Source organism: Balaenoptera ricei, chromosome 11, assembly GCF_028023285.1.
Source record: "Balaenoptera ricei isolate mBalRic1 chromosome 11, mBalRic1.hap2, whole genome shotgun sequence".
In the NCBI taxonomy this organism is placed as follows: domain Eukaryota; kingdom Metazoa; phylum Chordata; class Mammalia; order Artiodactyla; family Balaenopteridae; genus Balaenoptera; species Balaenoptera ricei.
In genome coordinates, this window is record NC_082649.1 from 68,855,251 (window position 1) to 68,883,046 (window position 27,796).

Here is a 27,796-nt window from a genome sequence, read left to right on the forward strand (position 1 = left end):
ATTTTCAGCCCAGGTTGGGAGGCAGCCAGGCCTTCCCCAGGCTCTCAGCGGAGCCACTGCTGCCTCTATCTGGTCCTGGTACTAGGCACTCCCATCGACCCCCTGCCTGCCCAACACCCACCATGCCAGAGGAGGCCCAAGAAGGTAGGAAATGACTGTGAGGGAGGGTAAGGCCCCAATGCTGTGACCCTGTGGACCACGGAGAAACCTGGCCCCTTTCCTACTGACCTCACTTCCTTGACTAGTCATCAGTCACCGTGTCCTAGCTCGAGTAAAGGGACTGGCCCCCTATGCGTGAAGGAAGGGCCTACCATGCCCCGAACGCCTCCTCACCTCATACCTGTAACCCCTGCTGAGGACAGCAGGGAGGGGTTGGGGGCAGGGGAGGGTCAACTACAGGTTGTGCCCAAGTGGGTGTGGGCTGGGCAGGCTGGCCAGTTAAGCTCTTCCTTAAGGGAGGGCACTGGGATTGGGGGCCGGCAGTGGTTTTGCAAAGCATTTGGGCACATGACCCAGGGACTGGGAGTGGATAGGCTTCTGGCCTCCAGTGTGGGCCTGTGTGGCCCCAACTGGCTAAAGGTTGGGGTCCCTTGGCCTGGCCAGACTGACTTCTAGTTAAAGACTTTGGTGGCCACTTTCCTAATTGACTCACTGCATGCAAGAAGTATGGAAGCTCAGAGGGGCCAGAGCAGGGACCTGGGAAGCTTCAGGTACAGTGCTGGCCAGGATGCAGGACCAGCTGCACCAAGGCTCCAGCTTGGCCCAACTGGTCAACTCCCCCCATCACATTTTCGACATTTTATACTGAATGGGAGGGGCCTGGCCCTGGGTGTGGGAGTGTTTGCTTCCTTTTGAGGTCTTTTTTTTTTTTTTAATATTTATTTTTGGCTGAGTTGGGTCTTCGTTGCTGCGCGCGGGCTCTTCTCTAGTTGCGGCGAGCGGGGGCTACTCTTCGTTGCGGAGCGCGGGCTTCTCATTGCGGTGGCTTCTCTTGTTGCAGAGCACGGGCTCCAAGTGCCCGGGCTTCAGTAGTTGTGGCTCACAGGCTCTAGAGCGCAGGCTCAGTAGTTGTGGCGCACGGGCTTAGCTGCTCCGCGGCATGTGGGATCTTCCCGGACTAGGGCTCGAACTCGTGTCCCCTGCATTGGCAAGCGGATTCTTAACCACTGAGCCACCAGGGAAGTCCCCTTTTGAGGTCTTAAGGATGACATTTACTATGTGTTCTTCCTGGTAACAGAAAGAACCCAAGATCAATTTAAAAGTGTGGGAAAAACACAGCCAAGTGCACAGAATTTAATACGAACCCCAATCCACCACCACCCAGACCTAACGGACAGACAGCACTGGTTTTTGTTTTACACATTTTTGAGCATGTCAAAGGTCAGTTTCAAGCAAATCATGAAGGTTATGGTACTCTTCTGAAAGTGTTAGACCCAGAGAGTCCAATCACCCTTGCTTCTATCAGGAGGTATCCTGCCAATGCCCCTGAATTTGTTATCTAGCTTCCAGCTAGGCATCTGGAGATCTTAAGGGGCCAAGAATTTTTTTTTTTTAATTTGGCTGCATCGGGTCTTAGTTGCAGCATGTGGGATATAGTTCCCTGACCAGGGATCGAACCCAGGCCCCCTGCATTGGAAGCTCAGAGTCTTAGCCACTGCCACCAGGGAAGTCCCAAAGGGGCCAAGGCTTCAAGGGGAGGGGGGAAGCACCACCAGAAGAAAATATAATTTTTAGAGATCACAAAATAAATACTTCACTGGGTCCAAAAATAAGTAATTAAAATCACAAGAATGGTACACAGCCCCAGTGACTAAATGGGCAGAGGCTGTGAACTAGGAAGCCACACAGATATTGGTCAGGCTCTCCAAGCAAAGACCCCCAACAAAATTGGTCAAGAAAGGCCTTTTCTCATCTCCCAACTTAGCAAATATATATGTGCACACTTATGTATATAAAATTTTTTTCTATGGAGATGCCTATTGGTGGCGACATTTTACTCTTTTGGAGGCTGTGGACAACTATTCCAGAGGACAATGTGATGACAGCTTAAAAGAAAAAGTCCCTGCTGTTTGACCTAGTAATTCTGCTTCTGGGAATCCATCCTTAATAACTATTGGGAAACTAGGGGAAAGCCTTAATACTCCATGATGCATGTCCTTTTCTAGGGGTTTTTAATTTAGGAAGGGGATTGGAAACAACCTAAATGCCCAGGCAGCCTCGAAGAGATGCCTGAGGGGAGACCTCAAAGGCAAGTGGAACAGTTTGCTAACAAAGGTGGGTCTCCTCTCATGATGAGTGAGAACAGCAGGGTTCACAGCAGAATCACACTTAGTATGTAAAAGGAGGCAGAGCTGAGGCCAGGAGCAAAAGGCAAAAAGCTGGCCAGAATAGGGCTGCTTCTGCTGGGTACCGGGAGAAGGCCCCAGGCACAGGGTCTGCAGGGAAAACTGGTAGCAGAAGCAGGAATGAACTTCATGGGCTGTGGGTTGAGTTCTCCAAGCCTGATAAATTCTCTAGAAACGAGCAAGCAGAGGGGAATGCCTGAAAGTCCCTGAGGTGCTTGGAAGGAAACAAATGTAAGTCAAGCAGCACCTCCTGCTATTGTGGGTGAAACAGGCGTACGCAGTTTTCACGTTGTCTTGGTTCCAAATCACGGGTCACTCCTGAGTTGGTTTTAGGGGATCAGGAGCCAAATGCCCCTTCTACCTCTTCTGAGCCCCTGCTGCCGCTGGACACCATCTAGAAGGGAGGGCATGACCCGCTGGCTGAATCAGCCCCACGCTGCCCCTGCAGACACCGTGGCACCAACAAGGAGCAGGGCACCACTGGCTCCTAATCATGTGCAGGAGGTTCGCCTACACCGGGTGGAGTCCATCAGCGATCTGCACAGTGGAGGTGAGAGGGTGCAGGGGAGTGGGACCCATGGACTGGGAGAAGGGAGGAAAGCAGGCGCACCTGCCGCCCTCCTGATCCCGTTTGCCTGCAGGTTCACTGTGGCCCTACCTGGCCGAGGAGGCGCAGCCATGGGATGAGCTGCTGGGCATCCTGCCTCCATCGATGTGCGCCCAGACCGGCTGCAGCCCCGCGCACAGCCGCGGCAGCTTCCTGCTGCTGCTGGCGCTGCTGGTGCTCACCTGCCTGGCACTGGCTGTCCTGGCCGTCTACCTGAGTGGTAAGGAGGGCGCAGGAAGCCAGTGGAATGGAGAGACCGAGGCAGTGAAGGGCTGGGAGGGTCGGGTGTTGTGGTGTGGCATGTGGTCTGATAATCCCCCATTACCGCCCACCTGTCTTAGTGCTGCAGAGCGAATCCCTACGCGTGCTGGTGCACACACTGCGAACGCAGGAGGAAATGCTGCTCAAACTCCGGCTCGCCAGCCTCAGCCAGCTGCGGAGGCTCAACTCGACTGAGGCCCGAGCACCCAGTTGAGATGCCACTTGGACCTGGGGCCTGGGGGTATGTGTAGGGGGGAATAAAGTGGCCATTGGTAGCTTTCCCCTCTCCCACTACTGCTCCACATTACTTCCTTGGTGAGGTTTTCATATAAGAGCCTGATCTGACCCCGCAGCTGCCTGCCTTTCTTGCCTTCTCCAGATAGCAGGTTCAGAAGTCTAAAAATAGCTGCCCACCCTGGTCACCCAAAAACTCTGCCAGGCCTCCCAGTGGGGGGTCCAGCCTCAGCTCTCAAAAGACAGGCTGGGCTCTGAGTAGGGGGAGGAGGGCCCCTGGGGAGAGATTATTTTGGAGGGCAAAGGTGAGATGGAGATAGGGAGGCCCAGCTGGGCCCAAGCCTGGGTTGGTGGATAGGGAGGGCAGGCAGAAACACCCAGAAGCCAGGGCCACAGAAGGCTGCACATTGTTTAATTAATTATCTCTAAAATCTTTAAAACTCAGCATATAAATCCACTCCAGGTAGCCTCACCTCCCCCGCCCCAAAAGTGGGTCATCCCAGGGGAGCAAGGCCTGAGAAAGGGACAGCCCTCTTCTGCCTGCCCCACAGCCCTGAGACAGGGCAGGAAGTGGCCACAGGGCTGGCGCAGGGGCAAAGCACGAAGGTCCCAAGTGGCCTGGCCTCCAGCCACCCACCCCCATGTCTGTTTTTGGTTTTGTCATTAAAAAAATAAAGCGACAATGCCTGGCAGGGACCAGGTGTTGCACTGTCTGTCTTCTGTTAAAAATATGGGCAAGGATGTGGACAGTCTCCTCTTCGGCTGATCCTGCCTCACAGGATGTCTGCCCGCTTGTCCCGCACACGGCTGCGCGCCTTGGTCCTGGCTTTGAAGGCAGCAGCGTTGTACAGGTGCTGGGGTGGGACAAAGAGTGAGGGTCTAGTGAGCTGGGAGGAGGCAGCCCAGGTTTCTCCTCCAGCCCCTGCAGAGCTCCAGGCCACAGGAATGGAGGGAAGACAAAGGTGCAAACCTTCTCAAAACGTGAGATCTTGCAGGCCTTCAGGGCAGTGGCATCCAGCACCAGCACAGGGCCCAGACCAAAGATGTCACGGAGTAGCTCGTTGTTCTGGGGGCAAAGAAGGCAGTGAGCTCAGGCCAGTCTGAAACAGCCAAGCGGGGTACCCCTTCGCCATCCGCCTCCCCACCTGGAGGTGGTGGTGCATGCCGGAACCCAGCGCATCCTTGAAGGCAGCGTAGACCCGGCGCCGAGCCCAGCTGTCCACATAGAGCACCTCGAGCCCGAAGCGGACTGTCTCCTCCTCACACTCGCCGCCCTGCAGGGTAGAGGGGCTGTGACTGGGCTTGGTGGCTATGCCTGGGGGTGCACCCTCGCTAGGACGCATCCCTTGTCACACGTACCTCGACAAAGTGCAGCACGGACCGGAAGGTAGAGCGTTGGCGCCGGCGGTCAGCCTTGGCCCGATACTTGTTGCTGTCAGTGGCCAGAGTGCGCAGCGTGCTGCAGAGGGCCTCCATGTCCTCGTAAACAAAGTCCTCCTGCAGTGGGAGCGATGGAGGACGTGGGAGCAGAAGCCTGAGCTCTGTTGGCTTTTAACACAGTGGGGTCGCCCAAATCCTTCCTTTCACCAAGAAAGTCATTTTCTTCTCTGCCTGACCCTCCTCTGCATCCCTTCTTGGCCCCTGCCTGCACCAGACACCTCCGCTAAGGGGCCCCATCAGAGCACTTGGCCTCTGAGTCTGTGTTGGGGCTACTTCCCCTCCATAATGACCTAAGGCTACCTTGTTTTCTGTGGCATCCCTGCACCCAGCCTGAGATGGGCAGGTGGTGTCAGCAGGCACCCTCCCCTGCGCCCCCCCCGCCATCTCTCACACCTCAAGGTCCCGGGTGAGCTCAAAGAGCAATGCGATGGTCTCGCCGGCAGCCATCCGCAGGTTCACACTTTCACTGGACAAGAGCTGGGGCAGCCGGGGCAGCTGCCTGGGGAAGTGGCAGGCTGAGCCATGTGTGTGGGCTGGCGGCCTCTTCACCCTTCCCCTCCCACTCCCAGTGGGCAGTCACCCCTACCTGTCCAGGATGCGGCTGATATGGGCGCTGGGGCAGATGGTGAGTAGCAAGGCCCAGGCCTGCAGGGCAGCACAGAGCAAGCCCTGCAGGCTGACAGGGACCACAGGGGCTGTGGAGCCACCCACACCACAGGACCGGCTGAAAACGCCTTCCAAGCAGGTGAGGCAGGAGACCAGGTCCTAGAGGCATAAGGAGGCAGGGGAGTGGCTCAGGGGCAGAGCTAGGGCCTACGTGCTCTACTGCCTGTGCCTGAAGGCCACTTACCTGGACATCGGTGGCAGCCACGTAGCAGCCCAGGCCAAGAGCAGAAGCGCACTGCTGGGAGGAGGGCAAAGCCAGGCCGTGGTCAGAGGGTGAGCCTGGGTTCCCAGCCACGGGGCTCACCCTCGGAGCAGGGGAGCCTGGAGGCAGGTGGAACCCATGTCTCTGCTTAGGGATTAGGTGAAGGAAGGGTGTCACAGGGCAAGGAACACTCACGTGGAGCCGGACAGCAGGGCTAGCTGTGCTGTCACTGAGCACAGAGACCAGCAGGGGCTGCAGGCTGTGGAATAACTCCTCACCCTTGGGTCCAGGGCCCAGCTGAACGCACAGCAGGCCTAGCACAGCAGCGGCAAGGACCTGTTCCTCGCCCTTCCCTGCAGGGATGCCTTCCAGTCAGTCAATGCAGCAAGGGCCAGTACCCAGCCAGTTCAGGCCCCCTGTGCGCCCCCAGGCCCAACCTTTCTTGAGGCACTTTTCCAAGGCATCAGCCACTGTGAGGCGGCGCTCCAGCAAGAAGTCGGAGAGTAGGTGCGCTGCTAGGGCCAGACGCAGGCTCTCGAGAGCACCCTGCCGGGTCTTGGCACTGGGGGAGGAAGAAAGGGGTTTGGTGGGCCAATCCTACCTGGGTCACATTTGGCATGGGCTAAGCAGGGACACAGGGGAAGGGATTGGTTGGAAGTCAGGGGTACCTCTTGTCTGTGAGGCAGTCCACATATTCCTTCAACTTCTCCTCAAGGTCTTCCTGCTGGCCCTGCTCATCCACGGCATCCCCCCCTGCAAGGCCAGCTCGTCATCCCCCGCTTCTTGCCCTAGCCCACGGAGCCCCACTGAGTCCCTGCCATATTCCCACCCACTCTCACCAAAGCTTTCCTCTGCTGCGGTGCTAAGAAGGCTGGGACATTCACTGGTGGTGCTGCGGGCCTCGCTGGCTGCCTCATCCTCACTGGAACCTGAGTCAGCTTGCGTACTGCTCCGGGCACCTGGGGAGGGTGGAATGGGGCACATGGTCTGCCTTCATTGATGAGTGGTGGCTTTGGTTACCTCACCCGGCCTCATGACCCCACAAGACAGAATGCTGCCCTTCTCAAGGCTGAAGTGGGAGGCACAGAGGCTGATGCCGGGGACTCTGAGCCAGGAAGCAAGAGAAAGGGAAAGAAGTCTATCTCCTGGGGAGAGTCACACGCCAGGCCCAACCTAGGATATCCTGGCAGGCTTGGTGAGCAGATCCTCCCTGAGACTAGAGCTTGCTTTAAGAAGGAGACTTAGAGGTGGGCAGAGGCGGAAGGGACTGCACAGGCCCCACCTAGGCCTGTGGCTCAGCCTGGAGTGGGGCATATCCAGGCGCATCCTGGGGGAGCTCAACCACCAGCCCAGATTACTCCCCAAAAGGGCCAGGGCAAGGGTCAGGGAAGTCTGACAGAACCGGGGTTCAAATCCCAGCTCTACATCTTAACAGGGGTGTAACCAGGTCAGGTGCCTAGTCTTCAAAGGCTCAGTTTCTCCGTTGCAAAAGAGATGAGAAGCACCTATTCTGGGTAAGTGAAGACAATGACTAGACAAGTGACTAGCTACGGCTCTTCGGTGGGCCAACAAGCTCATCAGGTCACCCATCAGCACTGGGGGCAGAGGCCCAGCTCCTAGTGGATGTAGGTGAGTGCCCCAGGCCTCAAGCATACTGTCTCCTGAGCCCCCCTTGGTCCACTCCAGGCCTTCAGCCCTGGGTGGATGGACACACAGGCTCCTCCTGACCCTGGGAAGTGCAGAAAGCTGAGTTGCCCCTGATGAGCCCTTGAAAACAGGTGAACACAGGGGACTGTGAGGGTCAGCAGGGCTGGAACACTTATGTGTCAGGGCAGCTGCTGCAGCAGAAGCCCCAGACAGGTTCTGGTCACCAGGCTGGCCCTGCTTCCAGGAACTACGTACATACTCCCTTGTGCCTGCCAGACAAAGTCCAGCACATGCTGCTCACTCCTCTCTCACTACCCTGGCTGACCAAAGCAGCCCAGCCTTCCCTCATTTGTTTCACCATGCCATGGTCCCTCCAGATATCAGGCCCTCGCCCAGTGTATTGCCTCTAAATGGTGCTCTCCTCTTTACCTTCTCAAGACTCACCCAGAAGCCCCTCCCTTGAGGCTTCCTTGGTTCCTGTCTGGGACTGACACCACTCTGTGAACTCGTCCCCCAGCACTAGGCCTTCTGGAGTATTGCTACTTTCTTCAACGTCCCCTTGTAACCAAGCAGGACCCTATGGGGTCTTCCTGGGATAGACCCCTCCACCATATCCTCTGTTGTAGCTCATCTCTGAAGTTCCTAGATAACAGTATCAGATGCACATTTCCTGAGTTGTTTTACAGGTGCTAAAACCACCACCAAATGGAAGAAGTTAACTATGTGATGACCGTGAGCACGTAGACCCTAGACCTACTGGCGCCTAAGGATTGATAATGTTAACACCGTGACACTGTGCTGTTACCTCACCATCAACCAATCAGAGAATTGTGCACGAGCTGATCACATTCGCTGGGACCCCTCTCCCTCACCTCGCCTTTAAAAATGCTTTACAGGGACTTCCCTGGTGGCGCAGTGGTTAAGAATCCACCTGCCAATGCAGGGGACACAGGTTCGAGCCCTGGTCAGGGAAGATCTCACATGCCGCGGAGCACCTAATCCCGTGCGCCACAACTACTGAAGGCCACGCGCCCTACAGCCCGTGCTCTGCAACAAGAGAAACCACCACAATGAGAAGCCCCCGCTCGCCGCAACTAGAGAAAGCCAGCGCGCGGTAACGAAGGCCCAGTGCAGCCAAAAAAAAAAAAAAAAAAAAAAGTGCTTTACAGAAACCCTTCGGGGAGTTCAGGGTTTTTGAGCACCAGCCACGGCTTCTCCTTTTATTGGCGCTTACAATAAACATTGCACTTTCCTTCACCATAACCCAGTGTCAATGATAGGGACAGAGTAAAAGGACAAAGCAAGTAATTAAATAGTTAATCCCAGTAAGGGATTGTAAGTAAAGAAAAAAGTATGGGAGACCCCTGTAAGTTAATGATCACTCAAGAAAGCAGGTTTGCTTAACCACAAACCCATGCAACAGAAGCATGAGACATGCTCCAAAACAACACAACAATGGTGGAATGTGACCCACATCCTGCCCAGTGAGCTCCATAAATTAATGATTCCCAGGACACGCTCCTCTGCATGCACTAAAAACAAAAATATAAGGAAAGGTTGACGTTATACTAAAACTTGAAATGAATTCATATTTTATTATACATTACTGCCTTTTTGCTCATTTCCATTGCACCATGACAGTCCTGCTTTGACCATGTAATGACAAGAAAATTCCCCACGTGGAGAAGGAGCTGATGATGAAAGATTGATGTCTACTCAAGAATGAGGAAGCAGGTGGTCTTCTCCCCCCCCACTCTGCCTTTGATTATAAAACTGTAGCCCACTAACTTGTACCCAATTAATTTGGCTATATTTGGTAAATATGAGGGTTATTTTAAAGAAAATTTTTTTTCACACCTACAAAAAATTATGTTTTAATAAATATTAAATTTTAGTTTTGCTAATTGAGGTCAGTATCTACTGTCTAAAACTCACTTTTCAAGACAGGATTAAGATGGCAGAGGAGTAGGACAGGGAGCTCACCCTCTCCTACAAAGACATTAAAAATACACCTACAAGTGGAATGATTCACACACACCCTACTGAATGCCGGAGGAACACCTCAGACTTCCGAAAGGGCAAGAAAACCTCCACGTAACCGGGAAGGACAAAAGGAAAAACAAAAGGGAATTTCCTTGCAGTCCAGTGGTTAGGACTCCACGTTTCCACTGCGGGGGCGGGGGCGGGGGGGGGGGGGTCATGGGTTCCATCCCTCTTCGAAGAACTAAGATTCCGAAGCAGTGAGACCTGGCTTAAAAAAGGAAAAAAAAGGCGGGGTGGGGAAGGAATCTAGACACTAGGATTCTAGTGCCCCAGGGAAGGAGCAGCGAAGGTAAAATATTCCAGCACCCTGGGAAGCCTGATCACTGACAGGGACATTAGCCTAGACAAAGGGGAAGGTCCAGACCCTAAGAGGACAGTGCAGCAACCTGTTTGCAATGGCAAAAAGGAGAGTAATCTGCACATAAGGTAGGCACCTCCACCCTGTGCACCACCCTGTGCACCAGAGCCTGAGACGCTCCTCTGGTGGTGGGGGCGGGGTGCTGAATATCAGGCTTCAGAGGTCAGACCAGGGTTGGCTGTGTGGAGACAGCTTGAAGAGGTTGGACTGTGGCAAATGAGGGTGTACTCCTAAGAAGCCTAGGTCCGGACTTCCCTGGTGGCGCAGTGGTTAAGAATCCTCCTGCCAATGCAGGGGACACGGGTTTGAGCCCTGGTCCAGGAAGATCCCACATGCCGCGGAGCAACTAAACCCACGCGCCACTGAAGCCCATGCACTCAGAGCCTGTGCTCTGCAACAAGAGAAGCCACCACAGTGAAAAGCCTGCACACCTCAACGAAGAGTAGCTCCCTCTCGCTGCAACTAGAGAAAGCCCGAGCATAGCAACGAAGACTCAACGTAGCCAAAAAAACAAAAACAAAAATAAAAAAAAGCAGCAGCAGCCTAGGTCCACCAGAGAGGGAAGGCACAATTACTGGGTGGGCGGTGGGGGGGGGGGCACGGTATGGGAAGAGGGGTGGGAAAAATTAGGGGGCTGGGATTAACATTTACACATTAATATACAGAAAATGGATAATCAACAAGGACCTACTGTAGAGCACAGGGAGCTCTACTCAGACCCTATATCTGAAAAGAATCTGAAAAAAGGAACTTTCCTGGTGGTCCAGAAGTTAAGACTCCATGCCCCAAACACAGGAGGGCCGGGGTTCGATCCCTGGTCAGTGAACTAGATACTGCATGCCACAACTAAGACCCGGCGCAGCCAAATAAATAAATATTTAAAAAAAAAAAAAATCTGAAAAAGAGCAGATATATGTAAATGTGTAACAGAATGACATTGCTGTACACCTAAGACAAACACAATATGGTAAATCAACTATATGCCAAAATAAAAGAAAAATTGAAAGAAAGAAAGAAAGGAAGAAAGAAAAGGAAAGGAAAGAAAAGAAAAGGAAAGAAGGAAGGAAGAAAGAAAGAGAGAAAGAAATCCCTACTCTATTCCCCTCAGGCCTCAGGGACCTAGGCTGGAGTCACATCCATGGAGCTTAAGCAGGTTGGGTCCAAAGGCAGGACCGTTGTGGGCCTGAGCGAGCTGGGGAGGATGTGCCAGCAGATGAGCCCTCTTGGACCTGGAGTGCCTGATCCCTTCTGGATGAGGCAAAATCTCCAGATCGAGGCGGGTCCTCCTACAGCTAAACCAAACATAGTGCACCCAAAGGATGGTGGACCCTCTGGGCTAGAAGAGCTTTGAAAAGTCACCTGGGGGCTTCCCTGGTGGCACAGTGGTTGAGAATCCGCCTGCCAGTGCAGGGGACACGGGTTCGATCCCTGGTCTGGGAAGATCCCACGTGCCGTGGAGCAACTAAGCCCGTGCCCCACAACTACTGAGCCCGCGTGCCGCAACTACTGAAGCCCATGCGCCTAGTGCTTGTGCTCCACCACGAGGGAAGCCACCACAATGGGAAGCCCATGCACTGCAACGAAGAACAGCCCCCGCTCACCGCAACTAGAGGAAGCCTGCACACAGCAACGAAGACCCAACACGGCCAAAAACAAATAAATAAAATTTAAAAATTAAAAAAAAAAAAAGAAAAGAAAAGTCACCTGGGCTGCATGTCTCCTGGTGGTGGAGCTCCCACCTCCATCCTCCTTCCATAGAGTCCCCCACCAAAGTACGCTCAATACCCTCAGCATTGTGGTTTTACAGGGGTTGCGATTTGTCTGGAGGGTGAAGGGTAAGAAGGAAGAAGTAAGGAGACACAAGCCCTTGGGTGTTTCTTCTGGCACATTCTACACTCAGTTACAACCCAGGAACAGGACTTCCTTTAATTAAGGCTCTGGTTGCCCTAAGACCCAAAGTTGGGCATGCATAACCCTGCCACCATGTGGCAGTTAAGAGTAACAACAACTCTAAAACCAGTGCTTCTGGATACTTAATATTCACAAGGCCTGCGGGGCTGTAAATAAATGATACCTGCCCTGGAGAAATGTCTGGGAGTAAGTAATCAAAACAGAATTCAAAACAGGGCTGACTTTCAAGACCCAATTTTAAGAGGTACATTTTACTCTCACTGTTTCAAAAAAAAAAAAAAAGCACACAAAAACATACTCAGCATTGCTAATTATTAGAGAAATGCAAATCAAAACTACAAGGAGGTATCACCTCACACCAGTCAGAATGGCCATCCTCAAAAAGTCTACAAACAGTAAATGCTGGACAGGGCGTGAAGAAAAGGGAACCCTCCTACACTGTTGGGGGGAATGTAAAAGGGTACAGCCAGTATGGAGAGCAGCAGCGAAGTTCCTCAAAAAACGAAAAATGAGCAATCATATGATCCGGCAATCCCACTTTTGGGCAAATACCCAGAGAAAACCATAGTTCCAAATGGCTCATGCACCCCTATGTGCACTGCAACAGTATATACAATAACCAAGACAAGGAAGCAACCAAAATGCCCATCGATAAATGAATGGATAAAGAAGATGTGGTACATATATACAATGTAATATTAGCCACAAAAAAGGACAAAATAATGCTATTTGCAGCAACAAGAAGGACCTAGAGATGATCACAGTAAGTCAGACAAAGAATCAAAAAAATCTTATGATATCACTTATATGTGGAATCTAAAAATTGATACAAATGAACTAATTTACAAAACAGAAACAGACTCATAGATTTAGAAAAGAAACTTATGGGTAATTCCCCATGGGTCCAGTGGTTAGGGCTCTGAGCTTTCACTGCCAAGGTCCGAGTTCTATCCGTGGTCACGGAACTAAGATCCCAGAAGCCGCGCAGCATGGCCAAAAAAAACCAAGAAAAGCAAAGAAACTCATGGTTACCAAAGGGGATAGAGGGCAAGGAGGGATAAATTTGCAGGTTGGGATTAACATATACACACGAATGTATATAAAACAGACAATCGACAAGGACCTACTGTAGAGCACAGGGAACTCTACTCAACACTCTCTCATAAACTATATGGGAAAAGAATTCGAAAAAGAATATATATATATAACATTCTCTTTTTTGTACATGTGAAACAAACACTGTAAATCAACTATACGTCAATAAAAATTTAAAGAAAAAAATCAATAACAGGAAAAAAAACTGTAAAAAACACAGACATGTGGAGGTTAAACAATATTTTACTAAACAACCAGTGGATCACTGAAGAAATCAAAGAGGAATTCAAAAAATACCTAGAGATTTCTGACGACAATGCTATGAAACTGGAAATCTAGTAAAAGAAAAAAAACTGTAAAAAACACAAATACATGGAGGCTGAACAGTGCGCTACTAAATAACCAAGAGATCACTGAAGAAATCAAAGAAGAATAAAAAAATACATAGAAACAAATGACAATGAAAACAGGATGACCCAAAACCTATGGGACACAGCAAAAGCAGTTCTAAGAGGGAAGTTTACAGCAATTCAATCTCACCTCAAGAAATAAGAAAAATCTCAAATAAACAATCTAACCCTACACTTAAAACAGCTAGAGAAAGAAGAACAGAGAAAACCCAAAGTCAGTAGAAGGACAGAAATCATAAAGATCAGGGCAGAAATAAATGAAATAGAAATGAAGAAAACAATAGCAAATATCAATAAAACTAAAAGCTGGTTCTTTGAGAAGATAAACAAAATTGATAAACCCTTAGCCAGACTCACCAAGAAAAAAAGGGAGAGGATGCAAATCAATAAAATTAGAAATGAAAAGGGAGAAATCACAACTGACACCACAGAAATACAAAGAATTATAAGAGACTAGTACAAACAACTATATGCCAATAAAATGAACAACCATGAAGAAAAGGACAAATTCTTGTAAAGGTTCAATATTCCAAGACTGAACCAGGAAGAGTTAGAAATATAAACAGACTTATCACAAGTAACGTAATTGAAACTGTGATTAAAAATCTTCCAACAAACAAAAGTCCAGGACCAGATGGCTTCACAGGTGAATTCTATCAAACATTTAGAGAAGAGCTAACACCCATCCTTCTCAAACTCTTCCAAAAAATTGCAGAGGAAGGAACACTCCCAAACTCATTCTATGAGGCCACCGTCACCCTGATACCAAAACCAGACAAAGATACTATCAGAAAAGAAAATTACAGACCAATATCACTGATGAATATAGATGCAAAAATCCTCAACAAAATACTAGCAAACAGAATCCAACAACACATTAAAAGGATCATACACCACGATCAAGTGGGATTTATCCCAGGGATGCAAGGATTCTTCAATATACACAAATCAATCAATGTGATACACCATATTAACAAATTGAAGAATAAAAACCATATGATCATCTCAATAGATGCAGAAAAAGCTTTTGACAAAATTCAACACCCATTTATGATAAAAACTCTCCAGAAAGTGGGCATAGAGGGAACCTACCTCAACATAATAAAGGCCATATATGACAAACCCACAGCAAACATCATTCTCAATGGTGAAAAACTGAAAGCATTTCCTCTAAGATCAGGAACAAGACAAGGATGTCCACTCTCACCACTATTATTCAACATAGTTTTGGAAGTCCTAGCCACGGCAATCAGAGAAGAAAAAGAAATAAGGAATACAAATTGGAAAAGAAGAAGTAAAACTGTCACTGATCGCAGGTGACATGATACTGTAGAGAATCCTAAAGATATCACCAAAAAACTACTAGAGCTAATCAATGAATTTGGTAAAGTTGCAGGATACAAAATTAATGCACAGAAATCTCTTGCATTCCTATACACGAACAATGAAAGATCAGAATGGGAAATAAAGGAAACAATCCCATTTACCATTGCAACAAAAAGAATAAAATACCTAGGAATAAACCTGCCTAAGGAGACAAAAGACCTGTACTCAGAAAACTATGAAACACTGATGAAAGAAATCAAAGATGACATAAACAGATGAAGAAATATACCATGTTCTTGGACTGGAAGAATCAATACTGTGAAAATGACTATACTACCCAAAGCAATTTACAGATTCAATGTGATCCCTATCAAACTACCAATGGCATTCTTCACAGAATTAGAACAAAAAATTTTACAATTCGTATGGAAACACAAAAGACCCCAAACAGCCAAAGCAATCTTGATAAAGAAAAACGGAATTGGAGGAATCAGGCTCCCCAACTTCAAACTATACCACAAAGCTACAGTAATCAAGACAGTATGGTACTGGCACAAAAGCAGAAATATAGATCAATGGTACAGTATAGAATGCCCAGAGATAAACCCATACACATATGGTCACTTAATTTACGACAAAGGAGGCAAGAACATACAAGGGAGAAAAGACAGCCTCTTCAATAAGTGGTGCTGGGAAAACTGGACAGCGACATGTAAAAGAATGAAATTAGAACACTCCTTAACACCATACACAAAAATAAACTCTAAATGGATTAAAGACCTAAATGTAAGACCAGAAACTATAAAACTCTTAGAGGAAAACATAGGAAAAACACTCTTTAACATAAACCACAGCAAGATCTTTTTTGACCCACCTCCTAGAGTAATGGAAATAAAAACAAAAATAAACAAATGGGACTTAATTAAACTTAAGCTTTTGCACAGCAAAGGAACCATAAACAAGACAAAAAGACAACCCTCAGAATGGAGAAAATATTTGCAAATGAAACAAAAGACAAAGGATTAATCTTCAAAATATACAAACAGCTCATGCAGCTCAACATCTAAAAAACAAACAATCTAATTTAAAAATGGGCGGAGGACCTGAAGAGACATTTCACCAAGGAAGACATACAGATGGCCAAGAGGCACATGAAAAGAGGCTCAACATCACTAATTATTAGAGAAATGAAAATCAAAACTACAATGAGGTATCACCTCACACCCGTCAGAATGGCCATTATCAAAAAATCTAGAAACAATAAATGCTGGAGAGGGTGTGGTGAAAAGGGAACCCTCTTGCACTGTTGGTGGCAATGTAAATTGATACAGCCACTATGGAGAACAGTATGGAGGTTCCTTAAAAAACTAAAAATAGAACTACCATATGACCCAGGAATCCCACTACTGGGCATATACCCTGAGAAAATCATACGTCAAAAAGATACATGTACCACAATGTTCACTGCAGCACTATTTACAATAGGCAGGACATGGAACCAACCTAAATGTCCATCAACAGATGAATGGATAAAGAAAATGCGCCACATATATACAATGGAATATTACTCAGCCATAAAAAGAAGTGAAATTGAGTTATTTGTAGTGAGGTGGATGGACCTAGAGTCTGTCATACAGAGTGAAGTAAGTCAGAAAGAGAAAAACAAATACAATGTGCTAGTGCATATATGGAATCTGAAAAAAAAAAAGAAAAAAAATGGTACTGATGAACCTATTTGCAGGGCAGGAATAAAGATGTAGACATAGAGAATGGACTTGAGGACACAGGGTGGGAGGGGGAAGCTGGCACAAAGTGAGAGTAGGATCAACATATATACATTACCGAATGTAAAATAGTTAGCTAGTGGGAAGCACAGGGAGATCACCTCCATGTTTTGTGATGACCTAGAGGGGTGGGATAGGGAGGGTTGGGGGGAGGCTCAAGAGGGAGGAGATATGGGGATACATGTATGCATATGGCTGATTCACTTTGGTGTACAACAGAAACTAACACAGTATTGGGAAACAATATACTCCAATAAAGATCTATTTAAAAAAATATATATCTAAAGAGAAATGACAACGAAAACACCACATCCAAAACGTATGGGATGCCACAAAAGCAGTTCTAAGAGGGAAGTTTACAGTGATAAATTTGCTACCTCTGGAAACAAGTAAAATCTCAAATAAAGCAACATAACCTACATCTAAAGCAACTAGACAAAAAAGACAAACAAAACCCAAAATTAGTAGAAGAAACCATAAAGATCAGAACAGAAATAAATGAAATAGAGACAAAGAAAACAATAGGAAAGATCAAGGAAACTAAAAGCTGGCTCTCTGAGAAGATAAACATAATTGATAAACCTTTAGCCAGACTCATCAAGAAAAAGAGGGAGAGGATTCAAATCAATAAAATTAGAAATGAAAAATGAGAAGTTACAATGGACACCATAGAAATAAAAGGGTCATAACTGACTACTACAAACAACTATATGCCAATAAAATGGACAACCTAGAAGAAATGGACAAATTCTGGGGAATTCCCTGGCAGTCCAGTGGTTAGGACTCTGCACTTCTACTTCCAGGGGCCCAGGTTCAATCCCTGATGGGGGAACTAAGATTCCACAACATGTAGGGTGTGGTTATAAATATACACTTAAAAAAATTTGTTTTAATTAAAATAAAAAAGAAATGAACAAATTCGTAGAAATATACAACCTTACAAGTCTGAACCAGGAAGAATCAGAAAATATAAACAGACCAATCACAAGTAATGAAATTGAAACTGTGATTAAAATACTCCCAACAAACAGGAATTCCCTGGTGGCGTGGTGGTTAAGAATCCGCCTGCCAATGCAGGGGACACAGGTTCGAGCCCTAGTCTGGGAAGATCCCATATATCGCGGAACACCCCACATCCAAAGACAAAGGAGAAGCCACAGTGAGACGGTAGGAGGGGCGCAACCACGGTAAAATCAAATCCCATAACTGGTGGGTGGGTGACTCACAGACTGGAGAACACTTATACCACAGAAGTCCACCCACTGGAGTGAAGGTTCTGAGCCCCACGTCAGGCTTCCCAACCTGGGGGTCAGGCAACGGGAGGAGGAATTCCTAGAGAATCAGACTTTGAACGCTAGTGGGATTTGATTGCAGGACTTCGACAGGACTGGGGGAAACAGAGACTCCACCCTTCGAGGGCACACACAAAGTAGTGTTCGCATCGGGACCCATGGGAATGAGCAGTGACTCCAGGGGAGACTGAACCAGACCTACCTGCTAGTGTTGGAGGCTCTCCTGCAGAGGCGGGGGTGGCTGTGGCTCACCGTGGGGACAAGGACACTGGCAGCAGAAGTTCTGGGAAGTACTCCTTGGCGAGAGCCCTCCCAGAGTCTGCCATTAGCCCCACCAAAGAGCCCAGGTAGGCTCCAGTGTTGGGTTGCCTCAGGCCAAACAACCAACAGGGAGGGAACCCAGCCCCACCCATCAGCAGTCAAACGGATTAAAGTTTTACTGAGCTCTGCCCACCAGAGCAACAGTCAGCTCTACCCACCACCAGTCCCTCCCATCAGGAAACTTGAACAACCCCTTAGATAGCCTCATCCACCAGAGGGCAGACAGCAGAAGCAAGAAGAACTACAATCCTGCAGCCTGTGGAATGAAAACCACATTCACAGAAAGATAGACAAGATGAAAAGGCAGAGGGCTATGTACCAGATGAAGGAACAAAATAAAACCCCAGAAAAACAACTAAATGAAGTGGAGATAGGCAACCTTCCAGAAAAAGAATTCAGAATAATAATAGTGAAGATGATCCAGGACCTCGGAAAAAGAATGGAGGAAAAGGTCGAGAAGATGCAAGAAATGTTTAACAAAGACTTAGAAGAATTAAAGAACAAATAAACAGAGATGAACAATACAATAACTGAAATGAAAACTACACTAGAAAAAATCAATAGCAGAATAACTGAGGCAGAAGAACGGATAAGTGACCTGGAAGACAGAATGGTGGAATTCACTGCTGCGGAACAGAATAAAGAAAAAAGAATGAAAAGAAAGGAAGACAGCCTAAGAAACCTCTGGGACAACATTAAACGCAACAACATTCGCATTATAGGGGTCCCAGAAGGAGAAGAGAGAAAGGACCAGAGAAAATATTTGAAGAAATTATCATCAAAAACTTCCCTAACATGGGAAAGGAAATAGCCACCCAAGTCCAGGAAGCGCAGAGAGTCCCATACAGGATAAACCCAAGGAGAAACATGCCAAGACACACAGTAATCAAACTAGCAAAAATTAAAGACAAAGAAAAATTATTGAAAGCAGCAAGGGAAAAACGACAAACAACATACAAGGGAACTCCCATAAGGTTAACAGCTGATTTCTCAGCAGAAACTCTACAAGCCAGAAGGGAGTGGTATGATATACTTCAAGTGATGAAAGGGAAGAAACTACAACCAAGATTACTCTACCCGGCAAGGATCTCATTCAGATTCGATGGAGAAATCAAAAGCTTTACAGACAAGCAAAAGCTAAGAGAATTCAGCACCACCAAACCAGCTCTACAACAAACGCTAAAGGAACTTCTCTAAGTGGGAAACACAAGAGAAGAAAAGGACCTACAAAAACAAACCCAAAAGAATTAAGAAAATGGTCATAGGAACATACATATCGATCATTACCTTAAACGTGAATGGATTAAATGCTCCAACCAAAAGACACAGGCTTGCTGAATGGATACAAAAACAAGACCCATATATATGCTGTCTACAAGAGACCCACTTCAGACCTAGGGACACATACAGACTGAAAGTGAAGGGATGGAAAAAGATATTCCATGCAAATGGAAATCAAAAGAAAGCTAGAATAGCAATACTCATATCAGATAAAATAGACTTTAAAATAAAGAAGGAAACAGAAGCTTTAAATGACACAAGAGACCAGATAGACTTAATTGATATTTATAGGACATTCCATCCAAAAACAGCAGATCACACTTTCTTCTCAAGTGCACATGGTACATTCTCCAGGATAGATCACATCTTGGGTCACAAATCAAGCCTCAGTAAATTTAAGAAAATTGAAATCATATCAAGCATCTTTTCTGACCACAACGCTATGAGATTAGAAATGAATTAACAGGGAGAAAAACGTAAAAAACACAAACACGTGGAGGCTAAACAATATGTTACTACATAACCAAGAGATCACTGAAGAAATCAAAGAGGAAATCAAAAAATACCTAGAGACAAATGACGATGAAAACACGATGATCCAAAACCTATGGGATGCAGCAAAAGCAGTTCTAAGAGGGAAGCTTACAACTATACAAGCCTACCTCAAGAAACAAGAAAAATCTCAAATAAACAATCTAACCTTACACCTAAAGGAACTAGAGAAAGAAGAAGAAACAAAATCCAAAGTCAGCAGAAGGAAAGAAATCATAAAGATCAGAGCAGAAGTACATGAAATTGAAACAAAGAAAACAATAGCAAAGATCAATAAAACTAAAAGCTGGTTCTTTGAGAAGATAAACAAAATTGATAAACCATTAGCCAGACTCATCAAGAATAAGAGGGAGAGGACTCAAATCAATAAAATTAGAAATGAAAAAGGAGAAGTTACAACAGACACTGCAGAAATACAAAGCATCCTAAGAGACTACTACAAGCAACTCTATGCCAATAAAATGGACAACCTGGAAGAAATGGACAAATTCTTAGAAAGGTATAACCTTCCAAGACTGAACCAGGAAGAAATAGAAAATATGAACAGGCCAATCACAAGTAATGAAATTGAAACTGTGATTAAAAATCTTCCAACAAACAAAAGTCCAGGACCAGATGGCTTCACAGGTGAATTCTATCAAACATTTAGAGAAGAGCTAACACCCATCCTTCTCAAACTCTTCCAAAAAATTGCAGAGGAAGGAACACTCCCAAACTCATTCTATGAGGCCACCGTCACCCTGATACCAAAACCAGACAAAGATACTATCAGAAAAGAAAATTACAGACCAATATCACTGATGAATATAGATGCAAAAATCCTCAACAAAATACTAGCAAACAGAATCCAACAACACATTAAAAGGATCAAACACCACGATCAAGTGGGATTTATCCCAGGGATGCAAGGATTCTTCAATATACACAAATCAATCAATGTGATACGCCATATTAACAAATTGAAGAATAAAAACCATATGATCATCTGAATAGATGCAGAAAAAGCTTTTGACAAAATTCAACACCCGTTTATGATAAAAACTCACCAGAAAGTGGGCATAGAAGGAACCTACCTCAACATAATAAAGGCCATATACGACAAACCCACAGCAAACGTCATTCTTAATGGTGAAAAACTGAAAGCATTTCCTCTAAGATCAGGAACAAGACAAGGATGTCCACTCTCACCACTATTATTCAACATAGTTTTGGAAGTCCTAGCCACGGCAATCAGAGAAGAAAAAGAAATAAAAGGAATACAAATTGGAAAAGAAGAAGTAAAACTGTCAGTGTTTGCAGATGACATGATACTATACATAGAGAATCCTAAAGACGCCACCAGAAAACTACTAGAGCTAATCAGTGAATTTGGCAAAGTTGCAGGATACACAATTAATGCACATAAATCTCTTGCATTCCTATACACTAATGATGAAAAATCTGAAAGAGAAATTAAGGAAACACTCCCATTTACCACTGCAACAAAAAGAATAAAATACCTAGGAATAAACCTACCTAGGGAGACAAAAGACCTGTTTGCAGAAAACTATAAGACACTGATGAAAGAAATGAAAGATGATACCAACAGATGGAGAGATATACCATGTTCTTGGACTGGAAGAATCAATATTGTGAAAATGACTATACTACCCAAAGCAATCTACAGATTCAATGCAATCCCTATCAAACTACCAATGGCATTTTTTACAGAAGTAGAACAAAAAATCTTAAAATTTGTATGGAGACACAGAAGACCCCGAATAGCCAAAGCAGTCTTGAGGGAAAAAAATGGAACTGGAGGAATCAGACTCCCTGACTTCAGACTATACTACAAAGCTACAGTAATCAAGACAATACGGTACTGGCACAAAAACAGAAAGAAACATAGATCAGTGGAACAAGATAGAAAGCCCAGAGATAAACCCATGCACCTATGGTCAACTAATCTATGACAAAGGAGGCAAAGATATACAATGGAGAAAAGACAGTCACTTCAATAAGTGGTGCTGGGAAAACTGGACAGCTACATGTAAAAGAATGAAATTAGAACACTCCCTAACACCATACACAAAAATAAACTCAAAATGGATTAGAGACCTAAATGTAAGACTGGACACTATAAAACTCTTAGAGGAAAACATAGGAAGAACACTCTTTGACATAAATCACAGCAAGATCTTTTTTGATCCACCTCCTAGAGTAATGGAAATAAAAACAAAAATAAACAAATGGGACCTAATGAAACTTCAAAGCATTGGCACCACAAAGGAAACCATAAACAAGACGAAAAGACAACCCTCAGAATGAGGGAAAATATTTGCAAACAAATCAACGGACAAAGGATTAATCTCCAAAATATATAAACAGCTCATGCAGCTCAATATTAAAAAAACAAACCACCCAATCCAAAAATGGGCAGAAGACCTAAATAGACATTTCTCCAAAGAAGACATACAGATGGCCAAGAAGCACATGAAAAGCTGCTCAACGTCACTAATTATTAGAGAAATGCAAATCAAAACTACAATGAGGTATCACCTCACACCAGTCAGAATGGGCATCAACAGAAAATCTACAAACAGCAAATGCTGGAGAGCGTGTGGAGAAAAGGGAACCCTCTTGCACTGTTGGTGGGAATGTAAATTGATACAGCCACTATAGAGAACAGTATGGAGGTTCCTTAAAAAACTAAAAACAGAATTACCATATGATCCAGCAATCCCACTACTGGGCATATACCCAGAGAAAACCGTAATTCAAAAAGACACATGCACCCCAAGGTTCACTGCAGCACTGTTTACAATAGCCAGGTCATGAAAGCAACCTAAATGCCCACTGACAGACGAATGGATAAAGAAGATGTGGTACATATATATCATGCAATATTACTCAGTCACAAAAAGGAACAACATTGGGTCATTTGTTGAGACGTGGATGGATCTAGAGACTGTCATACAGAGTGAAATAAGTCAGAAAGAGAAAAACAAATACCGTATATTAACGCATATATGTGGAACCTAGAAAAATGGCACAGATGAACCGGTTTGCAGGACAGAAACTGAGACACAGAAGTAGAGAAAAAACGTAGGGACACCAAGGGGGGAATGTGGCAGGGGGCTGGGGGTGGTGGTGTGATGAATTGGGTGATTGGGATTGACATGTATACACTGATGTGTATAAAATTGATGACTAATAAGAATCTGCTGTATAAAAAAATAAAATTAAAAAATTTAAAAAAAATTACAGTAAAAAAAAAAAGAATCAAATAATGGCCTTTGCAGCAACATGGATGGATCTAGAGATTATCATACTAAGTGAAGGAAGTCAGACAGAGAAAGACAATTTATCATATGACCTCCCTTATATGTGGATCTTATTTTAAAAATGATACCAAATGAACTAATTTACAAAACAGAAACAGACTCACAGATCTCAAAATTAAACTTATGGTTACCAAAGGGGAAAAGTAAGGGAGAAGGATAAATCAGGAACTTGGGATTAACACATACACATCACTATATATAAGGTAGATAATCAGCAAGGTCCTACTGTAAAATACAGAGAACTCTACTCAATATTCTGTGATAACCTATCTGAGAAAAGAATCTGAAAAAGAATGAATATATGTATATGTATAACTAAATCACTTTGGTGTACACCTGAAACACAACATCGTAAATCAACTATACTCCAGTATAAAATTTTGTAACGTAAAAAAAACTCCCAAAAAACTCTCACTTTTCAAATAGCTCTTTGTTGCTATGTTATATTATTGTAAAGGTTAATTAAGTTATTAAAAAGATATTCTAAGCTTGTTTCTAAAGCTGATCACTGTAATCTATCCTTGGATGAAAATTAGATGCCCATAATCTATAACCAGGGGATTATACATACTAGGGAAAAAAAATCATTTAGGGCTTCCCTGGTGGCGCAGTGGTTAAGAATCTGCCTGCCAATGCAGGGGACACAGGTTCGAGCCCTGGTCCGGGAAGATCCCACATGCCGCAGAGCAACTAAGCCCATGCGCCACAACTACTGAGCCTGCGCTCTAGAGCCCGCGAGCCACAACTACTGAGACTGCGTGCCACAACTACTGAAGCCTATGAGCCTAGAGTCCGTGCTCCGCAACAAGAGAAGCCACCGCAATGAGAAGCCCGCACACTGCAACGAAAGGGTAGCCCCCGCTCGCTGAAACTAGAGAAAGCCCACATGCAGCAACGAAAATCCAATGCAGCCAAAAATAAATAAATTTAAATAAATAAACTTTAAAAAAAAGAAACAATAAGAGTTCATGTGTTTTTTTCAATGTCCGATTTAAGTCTGGCAGAAGTTGGAAAGTTTTTCTGAGGATTCTAAGTTTTCCACAAAGAAGTTTACTTGGTTAATGATCTCACCAGGGGGGATTTACAAATCTTATTCAACTGCTGCACCCCAGAGAAAGAACAGCATATAATACTGGCAGCCTGAGACCAACAGGGCCACACAGTACACCGCTTGGGGAACAAAGCTGTCCCCGAGGCAGACCCATAGTGGAATTACTAACTACTAAGGCCCCTGCGCCACGACTACTGAGCCTGCGCTCTAGAGCCCGCAAGCTACAACTACTGAAGCCCGCACACCACAACTACTGAAGCCCTCGCACCTAGAGCTCGTGCTCCGCAGCAAGAGAAGCCACTGAAATGAGAAGCGTGTGCACCACAACGAAGAGTAGCCCCAGCTCTCTGCAACTAGAGAAAGCCCACGTGCAGCAACGAAGACCCAACGCAGCCAAATAAATAAATAAATACATTTTAAAAATAAATAAATAAATAAATAAATACGTGGTAAAAAGCAATGGCCGGTCCTCAGACACCTGTAAGCGACTTGCTCCAATTGGCTTATTCAGTTTTCAATAATAGAAATATAACCTAAAAGACTAAATGCACCCAAAGAAATATACAAAAGGCCCAAATGATGGCAGTAACTTGGTCCTCTGAAAAACCACTAAAGGGGAGGCTGGGCTTTCTGGACCAATCTGGCCACGGTAAACCACAGGGCCCGTGGGTACCGAGACAAAACCAGTGTACCCTACATGGACAAGGGGGCACTGAAGGAAAAATTGTGATCGATGTGCCCTTTGCAAATAGCCAGGGCACTGGCAGAGGGAATGCCCCAGATGCCAGAAAGCGACAGGGATCCCTCGGCCTTTGATGGTTTTACAATCGAAAGACTGAGGGGGGCCCAAGGCCAAAAGGGGATCCGCCTAGAGATACCATCTACATAACTAGTGTCGAGCCTCAAACTTCGGGTGGTAATTGACATGGCGAGCCACTTGATAAATTTTCTCATAAACACCAGTGCAACCCTTTCAGTCTTAACCCAAGACTGAAAGCCTTAACAACCATAGGAAATATGTAATGGGAGTGTCAAGAAAGAGACAGGGGCACACTTTCCTGGAACCCCTTTTGTGCAACATCAATGGCCGGTCGTTTTTACATTCCTTTTTGTTTGTGCCTGATTGTCCTCTCTCTTTAATGGAAGGGACTTATTAACTAGATTAGAGGCCACTCTGTTTCTCGAGGCACAAGGAAGCCACCCTTATCACTAAATGATATTAACAAAAAATAAAGAAAAACAGAGTAAATCTATAACTAAAATAAAAGTCTCAATAAACCCCAAAGTATAAAACATTAAGGTTCCGAGCCCAAAAGCAAACAGATTGAGGCCTCAAGTATCTGCCTTTCAGATTTGTAAAATGTTTTGAAAAAATGGTTTGGGTCTCCAAGATCGTAGCTACAATCTCTTTTAATAACTCTTCTAATGCTTATTGCTGTATTTCTTTCTTTTTTAAAAAAATAAACTTATTTATTTTATTTATGTATTTATTTTTTTGGCTGTGCTGGGTCTTCATTGCTGCATGCGGGCTTTCTCTAGTTGCAGAGAGCGGGGGCTGCTCTTCATTGTGGTGTGCAGGCTTCTCATTGTGGTGGCTTCTCTTGTTGCGGAGCACGGGCTCTAGGCGTGTGGGCTTCAGTAGTTGTGGCTCATGGGCTCTAGAGCACAGGCTCAGTAGTTGCGGTGCACGGGCTTAGTTGCTCCTTGGCATGTGGGATCTTCCCAGACCAGGGACTGAACCTGTGATCCCTGCCTTGGCAGGCGGATTCTTAACCACTGCACCACCAAGGAAGTCCCTGCTGTATTTCTTTCAATTTGTATCTTTTATAAACTCATCTTCCGATGCTCAACGTCCACAAGGACTAAAGAATAATGCTAACCAGAGGGGCATTGGCTTCTGGTTCTCCTAACAGAGAAGGGACAGTCAGCCAGGTGTTTTACTTCTTCCCCAGGCAGGCCTACATCCCATCTCAGCAGAAAGTAGTTAATGATAGGTTGTCGCCCCTTACCCCACTTTAAGCATAAAGGGTAAACACCTGGAGGGGGGAATGATACGGACAGAGTAAAAGGACAAAGCAAGTAATTAAATAGTTAATCCCAGTAAGTGATTATAAGTAAAGAAAAAAGTATGGGAGACCCCTGAAAGTTAATGATCACTCAAGAAAGCAGGTTTGCTTAACCACAAAACCATGCAACAGAAGCATGAGACATGCCACAAAACAACAAAACAATGGTGGAATGAGACCCACATCCTGCCCAGTGAGCTCAGGTTAATGATTCCTGGGACATACGTGCACTAAAAACAAACATATAAGGAAAGGATGACATTATACTAAAACTTGAAATGATTTACCATATGTTAGTGTATGTTACTGCCTTTTTGCTCATTTCCATTGCGCCATGACAGTCCTGGTTTGACCATGTAGGGACAAGAAAACTCCCCACCCGACTTGGAAAAGGAATTGATGATGGAAGCTTGACGTCTCCTCAATAATGAGGAAGAAGGTGGTCTTCTCACCCTCCCCATTCTTCCTTTGTTTATAAAACTACAGCTCACCATGTTCTCCAGATGGCACCCTCTCACCCACCTCCTTGTAAGCCTCTCAAGTGTCCTACTCTAATAAGTCACTTCTTATCTAACACTTTGCCTCTCACTGAATTCTTTCTGCTCTAACGAACGGGAGCTACTCGGACCACGCACCCCCCCACCCCAATGCATTTCTGCGGTTTCATCAGTAGATTGGCTTTACTCCTCCGGGGCAAGTCGACCCACGTTTGGTTCAGTAACACCCTCACCCAAGCCCCACTGAAGTGGCGGCCAGGTCTGAGCTGTGCCTAAAAGGCACCCCATCCCTACACAGTAAACATATGTGTTTACTGCACCAGGACATGCTCCTCTGGTCGACCTGATAAGCGACTCTCTGGACTGCCTCAGGCTCCAGGGCGCTCATCAACCTTCGGCGCTCATCAACCTTCTAGGTCCAGGCAGTCAAGGCCCAAATTTTGCAGCTTCCCCATCACCCCCTCTCTCAGTTCTCCGGGATAGCCCAGGCCTCTGGCCAACTTCCTAGTCCAGTCCAGGCAAGGATCAGGGCTTGGGGAGGGGGCTGGCTTTCTGCTCCGTCTGGCCTGTTTGTCCATCACAACAGACAACTTGGGTAGAGAGGCAATGAGGAAACCAACCAAGGCCGGGAGGTGCGGACCAGGTGCGGGCGGGGAGCGAGGGCTCCGGGCAAGCGGGCAGCGCACTAAGGTTAGGCGCACACGTGGCCGCTGACTCCTTGGGCATGTGCCGGTCACGGGGAGAGTTGCGGGTGGCAGCACCGGACTGGTCGAGGCAGGAGTCTCTACCCCAGGACTCTTAGGGACACCGACGGGAACCCACACAGAGCCCCAGCTCAACGTTCCTCAGTTGCCCAGAGCCCCCCACTTACCTCCTCCGCTGCGCTGGCCGCCTCTGCGGGGCGCGCTGCCTTTTCGGGCGCGGGGCATGCCGGGAATCGGGCGCGGCGGGGCGCGGGGTCAGAGACCCGGCGGGCTGGGGCTCCAGACCAGCGAGTCGCCGGCCAATGCGCTGAGTTGAGACTCGGGCAGACGACGGGAGCCACACGCCGCGCGCGCCACCATCTTCGCGAGGCGCCCCGCCC

At 46.2% G+C, this 27,796-nt stretch overlaps 2 protein-coding genes across 9 annotated transcripts; one reads left to right on the forward strand and one right to left on the reverse strand.

The window, feature by feature from the left end:
- LSMEM2 (leucine rich single-pass membrane protein 2) lies at positions 1-4,130 on the forward strand. Of its 4 annotated transcripts, none has more exons than XM_059939720.1 (4): positions 1-144; positions 2,794-2,895; positions 2,987-3,172; positions 3,294-4,130. In XM_059939720.1, exons 1-4 carry the CDS (start codon positions 123-125, stop codon positions 3,425-3,427), a joined length of 444 nt encoding a protein of 147 aa, XP_059795703.1. In that variant the 5' UTR covers positions 1-122; the 3' UTR covers positions 3,428-4,130. The 4 variants fall into 4 exon arrangements, with proteins under 4 accessions (XP_059795703.1, XP_059795702.1, XP_059795700.1 ...); XM_059939719.1 differs by having other exon boundaries at positions 2-144; positions 2,717-2,895; XM_059939717.1 differs by having other exon boundaries at positions 3-144; positions 2,669-2,895.
- Positions 3,839-27,781, reverse strand: IFRD2 (interferon related developmental regulator 2). Of its 5 annotated transcripts, none has more exons than XM_059939714.1 (12): positions 27,584-27,781; positions 6,595-6,714; positions 6,424-6,508; positions 6,193-6,317; positions 5,951-6,108; positions 5,738-5,788; positions 5,474-5,652; positions 5,281-5,386; positions 4,807-4,944; positions 4,593-4,721; positions 4,418-4,513; positions 3,839-4,301 (listed from the first exon to the last, which is right to left on the reverse strand). In XM_059939714.1, exons 1-12 carry the CDS (start codon positions 27,639-27,641, stop codon positions 4,221-4,223), a joined length of 1,326 nt encoding a protein of 441 aa, XP_059795697.1. In that variant the 5' UTR covers positions 27,642-27,781; the 3' UTR covers positions 3,839-4,220. The 5 variants fall into 5 exon arrangements, with proteins under 5 accessions (XP_059795697.1, XP_059795696.1, XP_059795698.1 ...); XM_059939713.1 differs by having other exon boundaries at positions 5,738-5,791; XM_059939715.1 differs by lacking the exon at positions 5,738-5,788.
- Between the last annotated feature and the right edge of the window lie 15 nt (positions 27,782-27,796).

Excerpts from the sequence above, each read along its gene's own strand:
- LSMEM2 (XM_059939717.1), top strand. The coding sequence starts at position 2,694 with ATGCCCCTTCTACCTCTTCTGAGCCCCTGCTGCCGCTGGACACCATCT. Across the intron at positions 2,896-2,986 it reads CAGCGATCTGCACAGTGGAG|GTTCACTGTGGCCCTACCTG; the intron begins GTGAGAGGGTGC and ends GTTTGCCTGCAG. Across the intron at positions 3,173-3,293 it reads CCTGGCCGTCTACCTGAGTG|TGCTGCAGAGCGAATCCCTA; the intron begins GTAAGGAGGGCG and ends CACCTGTCTTAG.
- IFRD2 (XM_059939712.1), bottom strand. The coding sequence starts at position 27,641 with ATGCCCCGCGCCCGAAAAGGCAGCGCGCCCCGCAGAGGCGGCCAGCGC. Across the intron at positions 6,715-27,583 it reads CGGCCAGCGCAGCGGAGGAG|GTGCCCGGAGCAGTACGCAA; the intron begins GTAAGTGGGGGG and ends CACCCTCCCCAG. Across the intron at positions 6,318-6,423 it reads GACTGCCTCACAGACAAGAG|TGCCAAGACCCGGCAGGGTG; the intron begins GTACCCCTGACT and ends TTCCTCCCCCAG.